The following is a 14713-nucleotide window of genomic DNA, read 5'->3' on the forward strand; positions in this document are numbered from 1 at the left end:
TGATTAACAATTCCGCCATGACTACTATTTGCAACAGCAGTGTCTCCTGCCAGAAGCATTTTTGCCATTTTGTAGGGAAAGTGTTGTAATACATTGAAAGTCTTGTTTAGTGGAGAACATACATGACAATTCCCAAGTCATCATCTAACAAATTACTTAGTATTATAGGCTGAACTAGTTGTCGGACAGATTTTAACATATTTCTCTGTATGAGTAAACCAACAAAATAGTGGTATAAAAAAAATATTACAACCATTTTTAAATCGTCAGAAGCTACAAGCCTTCATTTGAGTGGTAAATACCATGTTAGAAGCTCAGTATGCATGTGCATGCAACACTTCCACTGCTGCTTCAGTAAGCTTATTGTCTATTGGGCAGGAAGATGGTCCAAGGAAGCGTACAACAACAACATTTGGTCAACATATGGTCTGGAAGTATCTTGGGAAAACTTGCACATTTAACTGACACACCATATGTTACAATTAACATGTGGAGCTGTTACAGAATGCATGTGTTTGCTCCAACCAAAGGGAATCAGCAGATCAATTCTACATGTGTAGTGGACAGATTATATTTCTCTGCTGTGCTCTTGGTTGGTGATGTTATTTGGGTTCATGCCATTGCTAACTGAGACAGAAAGTGTTTTGCTGAGACACAACACATTTTATACCAGCTTTTGGTGACACAAAAGCCACAGTTCTGGGGGAATGATTCATCCTCTAAAATTTAGGCACCCTTTGTCCTAACATCACTATTGGACGTGCATGCAATCACATTACCCTTTTTGCATCATTTCTTAATTGTAACCTTTTTTTTCTCAACTAAAGTTGTTAATGTTTAGGGAAACCATACATGACTAGTATTTCATTGGTACACACATATTTTGTCAGTCATTAATGTGTTTTTATAAGCTAACAGAAAATTAGAACCAGATGTTTTTTCTGTTCCCTAACTTCCTTCACCGCCTTAGCTTCTCCAACTCTAGTCTGCTCTCTCCCTCTCCTTTCCTTCTCCTCTCTCAATTGATTATTCTGATGGGTGAGACTAGGGCTTTTTTCTTCCTCTTTTTGAGTCCATCTAGCATTTTTCCAATCATTTGAAAAAACAAGACTTTGCATTTAAAACAGTGGAATCCTTCATTGCATTCAAAGTAAGAAAATAAACTAATACATATTAGCAAACCAAACGTATTACCCAAGCAATCCCAATAAACAGTTGGAATAAGCCACGAAAAAAATAATATGATTTTAAAAATAAGAACGTCAAAACTGATATTTAAACATATTTAACAAAATAAATAAGTCTATAGCACATACATGGTCCAAACTACAGTAGTAATTTACGATGCAGTGATTAACTTGTAATAAGTTGATCAGTTTATCAGTTAATGAACTTTTTTTGCAGTGTACATTTTAATAGCGACTACTCAGTGACACCAAACACAATATATGTATTCCCAGTTTGCTATAAATCAGCAACAATGAAGCAATGGAGTCTTCTTGACAACCTTAACAGAACAGCTGTTGAAACCTTAATTGTAGCTGTTGCAATGTGAGCGTTTTGGTAGGTGTACAGTTTAAAATAAAAATGGATAATGCAGTGAACTGAGAAACGTAATACAGCACACACATAATTTTTTGCAGGCTCATTCATTTAGTACTGAGTAGGTAAGTGGTGATTCAGTCTTGAACTTGGTATTAACAAAATGAGAAAACAGATCTACAATCAAGTGATACAATTCTTCAATATGAACTGACATGAATATTTCCTAATCCACTTGAGAGATTATACTGTAACATTCAGAACTGTGATGTTTCCTCAGAAGAGGACTTGTAGATTATTATTAATATACTGTATACGGTATACTTTATTTCAGAACAACACGTAGTTACCTTTCTCTTTCTTCTTCCTGGTTCTGTCAAGGTGATCTTTGAGCATGATCCGCACTTGTCTCTCATTAGTCAAATCTCGAATGAAGGCATGCCTAAGTAAGGCATCGGTTGTGGGTCTGTGCAGATGATTCTTAACTAGACAGCTATCAATGAACGACAAAAAGCGCTTGGACCTGTGTGAGACATGAATAGAAGCCAAAAATGACAAATTTAAACGTTAAACTTGATTCAGCTGTATTTTTTAAATACAATTCAGGCAGTGTGCACTTTGAAGTACCATTACATAATTGTTTTCCTATTTGTTTCCATCCATCCATCCATCCATCTTCAACCGCTTATCCGGAATCGGGTCGCGGGGACAGCAGCTCCAGCAAAGACCCCCAGACTTCCCTCTCCAGAGCAACATTTGCGACTTCCTCCTGGGGAATCCCGAAGCGTTCCCAGGCCAGAGAGGAGATGTAATCCCCCCATCTGGTCCTTGGCCTGCCGCGGGGCCTCCTCCCAGTGGGACGTGCAACGAGGACCTCCCTAGGGAGACGCTCGTGAGGCATCCGCACGAGATGCCCGAACCACCTAAGCTGGCTCCTTTCCAAGCGAAGGAGCAGCGGCTCTACTCCGAGTCTCTCTCGGGTGACTGCACTTCTCACCCTATCTCTAAGGGAGATGCCAGCCACCCTTCTGAGGAAACTCATTTCGGCCGCTTGTATCCGCGATCTTATTCTTTCGGTCATTACCCACACTTCATGACCATAGGTGAGAGTAGGAATGTAGATAGCTCGGTAGACCGAGAGCTTTGCCTTCTGGCTCAGCTCCCGTTTCGTCACAACAGTGCGGCAGAGAGACTGCAATACTGCCCCAGCTGCTCCGATTCTCCGGCTGATTTCCTTCTCCATCTTTCCCTCACTCGTGAACAAGACCCCGAGATACTTAAACTCCTCCACCTGGGACAGAGTCCTGTCCCCTACCCGGACTGTACAAACCATCGGTTTCCTGCTGAGAACCATGGCCTCAGATTTGGAGATGCTGATCCTCATTCCAGCCGCTGAACACTCGGCTGCGAACCGATCCAGTGAGAGCTGAAGGTCACGAACCGAAGGTGCCATCAGGACCACATCATCTGCAAACAGCAGTGACGCAACCTTTAGCCCCCCGAGATGTATACCCTCTCCGCCATGGCCACGACTCCGCCTAGAAACCCTGTCCATGAAAATCACAAACAGGATAGGTGACAGAGCGCAGCCCTGGCGGAGACCAACCCCCACTGGAAACGGATCCGACTTACATCCAAGCACCCGGACACAACTCTCGCTTTGGTTGTACAGAGATTGGATGGCCCTCAACAGGGTTCCCCTCACTCCGTACTCCCTCAGCACCTCCCACAAGATCTCCCGAGGGACGCGGTCATATGCCTTCTCCAAATCCACAAAACACATGTAGACTGGATAGGCATACTCCCAGGCCCTCTCCAGGATTCCCGCAAGCGTAAAGAGTTGGTCAGTTGTTCCACGACCAGGACGGAATCCACATTGCTCCTCTTGAATCCGAGGTTCGACTATCGGCCGGACCCTCCTTTCCAGTACCTTGGCGTAAACTTTCCCAGGGAGGCTGAGTAGTGTGATACCCCTGTAATTAGCACACACCCTCTGGTCCCCCTTTTTGAAAAGGGGAACCACCACCCCAGTCTGCCACTCCCTCGGCACTGTCCCAGACTTCCACGCAATGTTGAAAAGGCGTATCAACCAAGACAGCCCATCAACACCCAGAGCCTTCAGCATTTCTGGACGGATCTCGTCAACCCCCGGAGCTTTGCCACTGTGGAGTTGTCTAACTACCTCAGTGACTTCACTCCGAGAGATCGACGTCGATCCCCCATCATCCTCAGGCCCTGCTCCTATCAGGGAGGGTGTGTCTGATGTATTTGGGTTCAGGAGTTCCTCAAAGTGCTCTTTCCAACGCCCCACGACTTCCTCACTTGAAGTCAGCAAAGTCCCATCCTTGCCGTACACAGCTTGGATGGTTCCCTGCTTCCCCCTCCTGAGGTGCCGTATGGTCTTCCAGAACAGCTTTGGTGCCGCCCGATAGTCCTTCTCCATGGATTCCCCGAACTGCTCCCACACCCTCTGCTTAGCCTCGTCCACAGCCACGGCCGCTGCCCTTCGGGCCCGTCGGTACCTTGCAACTGCCTCCGGAGTCCCCCGGGATAACATACCCCGGTAGGACTCCTTCTTCAGTCGGACGGCTTCCCTGACCACCACTGTCCACCAGGGTGTTCGAGGGTTACCGCCCCTTGAGGCACCTAAGACCTTCTGGCCACAGCTCGCATCTGCAGCTTTAGCAATAGAGGCTTTGAACATTGCCCATTCCTGTTCAATGTCCCCAACCTCCACAGGGATGGCAGAGAAGTCCCGCCGGAGGTGGGAGTTGAAGTCCTTCCGGACAGAGGACTCCTCCAAACGTTCCCAGTTCACCCGCACTACACGCTTGGGTTTGCCAGGTCTGTCCAGATGTTTCCCCCGCCATCTAACCCAACTCACCACCAGATGGTGATCAGTTGACAGTTCAGCCCCTCTCTTCACCCGAGTGTCCAAAACATACGGCCTCAGATCAGCTGATACGATTACAAAATCGATCATTGATCTTTGGCCTAGGGTGCTCTGGTACCAGGTACACCTATGAGCATCCTTATGCTTGAACATGGTGTTTGTTATCGCAAGTCCGTGACTAGCACAGAAGTCCAATAACAATCCACCACTCAGGTTCAGATCAGGGAGACCGTTCCTCCCAATCACGCCAGTCCAAGTATCACTGTCATTGCCCACGTGCGCGTTGAAGTCCCCCAGCAAGACTATGGAATCCCCTGCCGGCGCCCCATACAGGACCCCATGCAAGGTATCCAAGAAGGCTGAATACTCTGAACTCCTGTTTGGTGCGTATGCACAAACAACAGTCAGAGTTTTCCCCCCTCCAACCCTAAGGCGAAGGGAGGCGACCCTCTTGTCCACTGGGGTGAACTCCAACGTACAGGCACTCAGCCGGGGACTCGTGAGTATCCCCACACCCGCCTGTGCCCTCACACCCTGAGCAACTCCAGAAGTGAACAAGGTCCATCCCTTGTCCAGGAGTGTGGTTTCAGAGCCCTTGCTATGCGTAGAGGTAAGCCCCACCAGATCCAACCGGTAGCGCTCCACCTCTCGCACCAGCTCAGGCTCCTTCCCCACCAGCGTAGAGACGTTCCACGTCCCGAAAGTCAGCCTCTGCCGCCCCGAATTGGTCCGTCCGGAGCCTCCACTTTCACCGCCATCCACTTGGCAGCGCACCCGACCCCACTGGTTCCGACCGCGGGTGGTGGGCCCACGTGGCAGAGAAGATGGTGTGTCCACGTAGCTTCTTCGGGCTGTGCCCGGCCGGGCTCCGTGGCAAGCCCGGCCACCAGGCGCTCGCTGACGAGCCCTACCTCCGGGCCTAGCTCCGGAGGAGGGCCCCGGGCTTCCTCCGGGCCGGGTAACGCATCCTCTTCTAGTGTAGTTCATGGGGGGTATCGTAACCCTGATGGGGGGGGCATTCGGGTGCTACACCTTGCCCAAGGGTGACCCGGAACTATGTAAGGCAGGGGCGTTCAACTCCCTGAGGCTTAATACAAGCCCACATACTATTTGTTTCCGCATAGCTCAAATTAAATCTAGAGTGACACATCTGGTAAGATAATGTATGCAGTATACAAAAGTGGTTTACAACAGACAGCATGACAATCAAAACCTAATAAATAACCTAAAAGAATAGCATATCGTCCCCAAACTTAAAACTCAGCTTTTGTATGAAAATGATTAATAAAAAAAATTATAATAATTTGAAGGTTGGTCAAAGAGTATTTCGAAGGCGTAAATTCAAGCCCTCAATGTTTCAGAGGAGCATAGCCTAGCATGTTTAAGATGCGTCAAAACACATTTTGGTATGCCTTGAGCTGTGGAGAAGTCTAAAGGCAGAAGGCGGGGATACAACTGCATACCCCAGACTGTTGAAGACTGTGCTATGAACTTGTGTTTCTCATGGCATTAATAGTGAATGAAATACAGCATGGAGCCACTAGTTCAATCTGAATCATTTATCCACTATGTATAGAAGTGAAGGAGACAATATAATAGAGGAGTAGACGGAATGAGAGTGGGAATTTTTGACTTTACATAGTGATAAGTAGTACTTGTTTATCAAAGTTGTGGTGATTCCTCAAACTAGTCCACATCTGTGAAAATAGCATCTACCAAAAGTCACAGGTCATTGTTTTGTGCAATCAAGAATTAATTTGTTTGAATCGATGTGTGTTTTTTGCTCATGCTGTGTATTTTAAAATCCCTACGGCTGTTGGTAGAGTGGCTGTGCCAGCAATCGGAGTGTTGCTGGTTACTGGGGTTCAATTCCCACCTTCTACCTTCCTAGTCACGTCCGTTGTGTCCTTGGGCAAGACACTTCTCCCTTTGCCTCTGATGGCTGCTGGTTAGCGCCTTGCATGGCAGCTCTCGCCATCAGTGTGTGAATGTGTGTGTGAATGGGTAAATGTGGAAATACTGTCAAAGCGCTTTGAGTACCTTGAAGGTAGAAAAGCGCTATACAAGTACAACCCATTTATCATTTATTTACCATACCTGTGAATATACGGCAATGGCAAAGCTTCCTGACTAATGATAGACCCCATACTGCACATGACTAGCTACAACAAATCATACCCCTTAGTATTTGTTTTTAACAATTAAATGGGCACAGTAGCGACTGCAGCAGTGGTGAGGCTGCCAGCTACAGTACATTGTAAAAAGGGTGTAATTGAGGAACTTTGCACACTCAAATGTTGCAAATTAATTTGTTAAACTGCAGCTCTACCTTGATATGATTAAAACTATCAATGGCACTTATTTAGCACATGCTTTGTTTAAGAGAAGGCGATATGTATGACTCTAGATTCACTCAAAATATGTTTGTATTGACCATTTTCTGGTAACTTTTGTAAAGGAAAGAGTGTAATTGTGTGTGTGTGTGCACGTGTCAAGCTCACCATTTCTTTGATTTCAGTCTGGGTGGAGGGTTCCTTGGAATCAGAAATAGAGCTCTCATTGGGTGCATATCACACAGAGCTACATACATACACACACACACATACAGATATATGTTCAGGGAGGGGCATCGGAAAAAGCAGCAGTCAAGATAAATCCTTAGAGAAAAAATATATTCGATAAAAATGTAATAGTGTAGTGAATGTCTTACGAGGGGCTCCTTCTGCCATCTCTAAAGCAGTGATGCCTAAAGACCAGAGGTCACTCTGTCAAGAAAAAACATTTTAAACATGTTAAACCAAGTGCACACACACAACATCTGGATGAGTTCTGCACATGACACCACAGCATGTGAACAAACTAAAACAATGAAAGTAATGAACTAAATATATATATATATATATATATATATATATATATATATATATATATATATATATATATATATATATGTATATATATATATATATATATATATATATATATATATATATATATATATATGTATATATATATATATATATATATATATATATATAAATATATATATATATTTTTTTTTACTATGATTTTGATCTACATTAAATACACTTCCTTGTGGTCTAGAAAATATGAATCGGATATGCTTTGATATAAATCTTTGCGTACATATTTCCCAGAAGTCATGTTTATGCCTACAAAACGGTTTGTTTGGGTAAGCTGTCGTTTTAGATACAAATGAACTCTTTTCCCTTAATGAAATATTTTATTTAATAATATAATTTTACAGACAAGAGTCAAAAATAAACTTCCCTAGCATATCTCACTGCATGTTGCACATCAGTGTTTTGATAAGATGTAAAAATCAGTTCACAAAATTCAAACGCAAAAAATTCAGTTACATAAATTCTGTGTCAAAAACAGCTTTTGTAAGGAAGACTCAAATTAACCTCCATACAGCATGAAACGGAAACAATACAGTCCCTGCACAGCGGCTTGAAGCAGAGAGGAGGGGGTGAACTACTAGCACATATAGGTACGTCCGACACACTGTGACGTCAAAAATTGCCCACTATTAAAGTATATATATATATATATATATATATATATATATATATATATATATATATATATATATATATATATATATATATATATATATATATATATATATATATATAAATAAAGGTATCCAAAACGGCTTGCAGCGTTACGTCCAAATGCATGAACGTTACGATTTGACGCTTAGGCATTGTTTGACGCGAGCATCCAACACTGTAACAACATTTAGAAATTAATAAAAGAAGAAAATCATCAATGTTTTTGGAGTGTCACTGTATTCTTAACAATATTTCATACAAAGCTAAAAGGTAATAGTTTAAAGACCTACTGAAAGCCACTACTACCGACCACGCAGTCTGATAGTTTATATATCAATGATGAAATCTTAACATTGCAACACATGCCAATACGGCCGGGTTAACTTATAAAGTGACATTTTAAAATTCCCGGGAAATATCCGGCTGAAACATCGCGGTATGATGACGTATGCGCGTGACGAAGTCCGAGTAACGGAAGTTATGGTACCCCGTAGAATCCTATACAAAAAGCTCTGTTTTCATTTCATAATTCCACAGTATTCTGGACATCTTTTGCAATTTTTTTAATGAACAATGAAGGCTGCAAAGAAGACAGTTGTAGGTGGGATCAGTGTATTAGCAGCGGACTACAGCAACACAACCAGGAGGACTTTGTTGGAGCGCTAGCCGCGCTAGCCGCGCTAGCCGGCGACTTCACCTTGACTTCCTACGTCTCCGGGCCGCCAAACGCATCGGGTGAAGTCCTTCGTCCTTCTGCTGATCGCTGGAACGCAGGTGAGCACGGGTGTTGATGAGCAAATGAGGGCTGGCTGGCGTAGGTGGAGAGCTAATGTTTTTAGCATAGCTCTGTGCAGTCCGGTTGCTAAGTTAGCTTCAATGGCGTTGTTAGCACAGCATTGTTAACCTTCGCCAGCCTGGAAAGCATTAACCGTGTATTTACATGTCCACGGTTTAATAGTATTGTTGATTTTCTATCTATACTTCCAGTCAGGGGTTTATTTCTTTTGTTTCTATATGCAGTTAAAGCAAGATGCTATCACGTTAGCTCGTAGCTAAAGCATTTCGCCGATGTATTGTCGTGGAGATAAAAGGCACTGAATGTCCATTTCCCGTTCTCGACTCTCATTTTCAAGAGGATATAGTATCAGAGGTGGTTTAAAATACAAATCTGTAATCTACAATAGAAAAAGGAGAGTGTGGAATCCAATGAGCCAGCTTGTACCTAAGTTACGGTCAGAGCGAAAAAAGATACGTCCATCGCTGCCTCTCAAGTCATTCACTGTAACGTTCCTCGTCTACGAATCTTTCATCCTCGCTCAAATTAATGGGGTAATCATCACTTTCTCGGTCCGAATCTCTCTCGCTCCATTGTAAACAACGGGGAATTGTGAGGAATCCTAGCTCCTGTGACGTCACGCTACTTCCGGTACAGGCAAGGCTTTTTTTTTTTATCAGCGAGCAAAAGTTGCGAACTTTATCGTCGATTTTCTCTACTAAATCCTTTCAGCAAAAATATGGCAATATCGCGAAATGATCAAGTATGACACATAGAATGGATCTGCTATTCCCGTTTAAATAAAAACAAATCATTTCAGTAGGCCTTTAATGTAGTTTTATAAAACTAAAACCACTAAAATTTAAAATGTTAATTACTTTTTTTCATACCCTGTAGTCATATGTGGCTTCGGTATTTTCATCACAGGCAATGACCTCTGGAGCCATCCAATAGGGAGTACCAATGAAGGTGTTCCTTCGACCAATGGTCTTGTCCAACTGTGCCGAAACCCCAAAATCAACTGAAACACACATAATACAGCAGACAATGTGTGATTGTGTGTTTACTGCAAAAATGTAAGAGTGTGTATTGTTCTGCCTGCAGTGATGTGCATGTGCTTCAGATGCCACAGTGCATGTGTTCATGTGTCATACCAAGTTTGACTTCGGCATTGTCTGTAAGCAAAACATTCTGTCCCTTAATGTCCCTGTGAATCACATGATGGGAATGGAGATGGGAAAGACCCTGGAGGACAAACATGCATAAAAACACACAGACATGCACACAGTCAGATGACAAATGAGGTCATAAACATTCACTGAATAGAAGTAATAGTATTTCAAGCTTTTTGAGATGCTTTTCTCTTCAGGAAAAAAATACTAGAGAAGATTGGTTTAGGCAGTAAAATAGGAAACAAATCAGTGGTAGTTTTAAAGTGTGTATGAGTGTGTCTCCGTGTGTGTGCACTCATTTCTCCAAAGGGGTTAAATAAACAGAGGAAGTGCGTCCTAATTCTGACAATGACTTCACCATGCGATGCTGAGTGTCTGTGCGGGTGTGCGTATGTTATGGTGTTGAAACAATAAGAAGAAAGCATGGCTGACGACAGCAGAAAAAACACTGGCGGCAGTCCAGAGCTCATTGTCCCTCGTTCATCTAACTGCTAAGAAACATCATAGTTTTAATGTTGCAACTAGGCTGACCGATTGTATAATTTGGGCACAGAATTAGTTTGTGCAACTAAAAACACAACTATCCCGTCCTGTTTCTCCGAACCTTGCAATCTTTTATAATGAAAATGATACCAGCGCACAGAAAAACAAAAATACAATTCCTGACATCAGCACTTATAACCCCACAGGCCAGGGTTGACAAGATACATTTTGTTATCTTTAGATCCGGACAAATAGATTAATGTTAGACAATAGTCTCAGCTGATATTTTCCATTTGCTAATTACAAGGAGCAAATTACAAGATAGTTCATTGGGATTATTTAAGATATCAGCAACATTGCAACAAATATATAACTTGATGATCTATGCTCCCATGCAAGAGCATTTTAATGAGCACACAGTCAAGAAGTGTTGCACAATTCATGCATTCGCTTCTAACAATAACTGCCAACTCCTGTAATGGAATGGGTACTGATGGACGACACAATAATGTAATCGTGAAAGTTGAATAATTGGCGATGATACATTTGCAAAAAGTGTGTATTAACATGATAAGTAAAAATAAATAGGTTTAATACAACCTGCAAACGTTTTTTTGTTTGCTTTTGTTTGTCGTTTTTGTTTAAATGTTACATGATAAAGCTGCCTGCAAGTGCTGTAGTGAGCTGGCAGTTAAGTTGTAGTGTAAAAGTTCTGTGATTTTTGACTCTCTGTAAGGCCGTGAATGTTTTGGCGTTGTCGCAGCTGACAGTAGTTTTGTTTGTGAAATACAGAGATTGTTGCTTGGCCACCTGCTCATTGTCCTTCAAACTTCCCGGGAGACATACAGTGCTTTAAGAAAGGAGAGGGGCCCACAGAAGCACACGGTGCTCTTTGAGTACAGCGATACGTGCTTTAATTGCCACAAAGTCTCCACAAGATTTGTTGTTAAGTCGCTTTTCTGATTAAGAGTATTAATAGGGCTCTGATTACTGACAACACTAATGATCTCTAATGATCCGTTTTCCTTTTCTGAGGCAAACCAAGTTTGTCATGATGTGTTTAAGGTGCAGTCGCACAGTGTCAAATCTAATCGTGGCCAGCCCACAAAATGAATGTATTGTAACACTGCCTACCATATTTATGCAAGGGTATGTGGTTTTAACTCTTGAGTGTTTGTAACTTTACCCTGAGCACCTCTCGGCAGATGTAAGCGATCCAGTCTTCTTTCAGACAGTTACCCTTTGTCTTTTTCACCAAGTCTGTCACAGAGCCTGCTCCACAGTACTCCATCACCAGCTAGATGGTCAGAAGCCATCAGAGACACATAAACAAATGCACATGCGTGAAAAAACAGCAACCTCTGCATGCTTTATCGGAAGCTAACATATTTAAAAAAATGTTACAATAAACTCTATTATAGTCATTTATGCTACACATTTAGGTAGAACTGTACATGGTGTAGAGACAAGAAACTTAACAGCTGTTTGTTCATTTACATAAAGAACTTGTAAAAATAAATCTGTCTATCCATTCAAACACCTAAAATCTTAAATACACATTGTTAATGACATATAATCTATTGACTAAAAACAACAATTTAAATTGGAGAGGTACAAACCCATAACTGATGGTCCTGTCCAGCAGGACCTTTCTTAACAAAAGCTCCATAATAAGTAGCAATATTTCTATGGTGGGAATAGCTCTTTAACATGTTGATCTCCAGCTTTATTTCCTCTTCTTCCTCCTACACAAAAGAGACACATTAGGATAATAACATTAGAGTACTTGGTTAGTACTCAGTATCACTTTTGTCCCCCAAAATAAATCTATGTCTGTAAATCAAATAGTATGATGCAAGTTTCATGTTTAAAATCAAAATAGTTAAGGAATCTTAGCAGATCTTACAGTACATCAGGCAAAATTAAATTGAGTGTTTTTATGAACAGTTTCTACGGTATTCTGCTTATAAAACAATTGTGCTGAAAGGCCAGTTGGCATTTGTGTTACATGGCGAGTATGGACAGTTGAGAGAAATACTACTAAGATCACTTTTAGTTTTAGACTTCTGATTTTGGAAATTGTACAGATGCATTTTCTTAAAACGCCCTTAAGCTAAAAAGGAAGGCTTTCTAGATGTTTGTGGAAATGTGGGCCACTTGTCAGGTCAGATAATATTTTATGGAACTTGCTTTGTGCACTTGGACAGAAAAGGGCCATCCTCAAACTGTTATCAGAAAGTTAGAAGTGGACTGTGCAAAAGGTCTTAGTAAGACAAAGAATTAGCATTTAAATAAAGTAAGGGTATGGCCCTGATGTATTTGTATAGTATAGCACAGACAACAAAGCCATACATTACGACACAGCAAATATATTGGGGTTTGGCACGGTGTCTTGTTTGGTCTGGTATACTAAGGTAAATCACTGCATCACGACACTACTGGACAACTCAACAACACATATCAAGGTTAGTCATTTGGCCAGGAGGGTTGCACAGCAGTCTTTGTTTTCCCTCAAAAAACAAAAGAAAACTTTAAAAATAACTCCTAAATCTAAGTTAGACTCGGTGGATTGGGTGGGCAGAAGAAGAGGTGAAGAAGGTCAAGAAGGTGAATATGGATGTTAACCAGAAAGCAGGAAACAACTGTGTGGTTTTCACAGTCACTGACCTTCTCTAAATCTCTACAGGAACAGCTGGGTGAAAATGACATGGTACAGTTTGAACTTTGACCCCAGCTCACACACAAAGCATCCTGCCTGTGGCTTGAGTGTGTATTTGTGTGTGAGTGTAACCAAGACATCCTAATAAGTTCAACCATGCTATTGATAACACATTCATTGACGTTCAAAATGCAAGCAGGCATCTTTGTTGATTTTGAAGTTCTTTTAGCCACTAATTAAGTTATTTACAGACAATAATTCAAATACAGTAATCGACTTATAATTTTAACTTTTTAATAAAACACTATTAAAGCCAACCAATGTCAGACCCTGCAGAACCATGCTGTTATTACAAACAGACAATTTGTGTTCTTGTGCACACTTGATAGCACAAACAAAGGTTAGAAAATCTACCACTGCTCACCTGTTTGCCTCACACTATGTTGCTGTAAAACTATAAAATAGAGCATACAACATCAGACCATTTCCAGTTCAAACAATTAGAATCATTTTCAAGGTATACTATGCATGAGGTCCTCAGTCTATTCCTAAATGATGCCTATCGAAAATCTAAGTCACTCACACTTAGGGATGATGTTTGATAAGGAATTATCGAGTTCGAGCCTATTATCGAATCCTCTTATCGAACCGATTCCTTATCGATTCTCTTATCGTGTCCAGATAGGTTGTTGTATATGGAAAAAAACACACAATATTTGGTTTAACAAAAGCTCACTTTTATTATATAATAAAAAAATAAAATCTAATAAATAAATAAATATTGACTGTTACCCACCTAAAAAAATAAAATAAAATAAATAAATATTGACTGTTGTTACCCAAAGTATATTAAGTGGGATTTTTCAGAAAAACAAATATATACAGTAACACAAAAACAACCTGTCTCTGTGATCACTATAGGTGTATAAATAATAATATAGTGTTAAATAAAATCAGTCCCTTGGGCACAAAACTGAAAATAATACAGCTCTCCAAAAAGTGCACTTCTGCTGCTATTTGACATAACTGTTTGTTATGATGCTTTGACATTTTTGCACTTTATTTCTTTATTGAAAGAAAATTCTATGAAGAGAAAAGTTCTTTGCAAATGTGGTTACAATGCTAAAAAATGAAAAGTTAAAGCTAAAAAAAGAAATACACTTTATTGAGTTAACATTATTTCTTTATAGGGGGAAAAATGTTATGAGCTAGAGAATATAACAACTACACTACCCAGCATGCAACGGGAGTTACGAGCATGCGCGGTAGCCCCGAAAAGTGTTGCATGTTGCCACGCTGTGAAAGTAAACGTCAAGAACTCAGCCAACACGCCTCGTCTGCATTATTTATAATTAGACAGACAACACATCTACAGTGAGATTTTGTTTTGTTTACAAGGAAAGAAAAACAAAAGTTAAAAAAGGATGATATGTTGTATATATACGTATGTTCTGCGGTTGTTTTAAGAACTTTGCGACAGCTGCCGTAAAGGAGGTGCGTTGATAGCGTGGTTGCTATGTGTCCGGTTGGTCGTAAAAGTGTTCGTCATGTGTTTTACCCTGCTAAAATCTCTCAGTAAAGTTATTCGATGGATTATAGCTTTTGTTTTTA

General features: G+C 41.3%; 1 protein-coding gene across 4 annotated transcripts in view; it reads right to left on the reverse strand.

Annotated features, from left to right (window-relative positions):
- LOC133648893 (misshapen-like kinase 1) overlaps positions 1 to 14713 on the reverse strand; it is a 92871-nt gene that overhangs the window by 43520 nt on the left and 34638 nt on the right. For all 4 annotated transcript variants that reach the window (XM_062045412.1, XM_062045411.1, XM_062045410.1 and 1 more), the window contains exons 4-10: positions 12063 to 12188; positions 11630 to 11740; positions 9943 to 10033; positions 9679 to 9809; positions 7146 to 7200; positions 6937 to 7015; positions 1893 to 2065 (exon numbers count right to left, since the gene is read on the reverse strand). In XM_062045412.1, coding sequence (XP_061901396.1) covers positions 1893 to 2065; positions 6937 to 7015; positions 7146 to 7200; positions 9679 to 9809; positions 9943 to 10033; positions 11630 to 11740; positions 12063 to 12188 — 766 coding nt within the window. The remainder of the gene's footprint in view (positions 1 to 1892; positions 2066 to 6936; positions 7016 to 7145; positions 7201 to 9678; positions 9810 to 9942; positions 10034 to 11629; positions 11741 to 12062; positions 12189 to 14713) is intronic.

This window comes from Entelurus aequoreus, linkage group LG04, assembly GCF_033978785.1.
Source record: "Entelurus aequoreus isolate RoL-2023_Sb linkage group LG04, RoL_Eaeq_v1.1, whole genome shotgun sequence".
NCBI lineage: Eukaryota > Metazoa > Chordata > Actinopteri > Syngnathiformes > Syngnathidae > Entelurus > Entelurus aequoreus.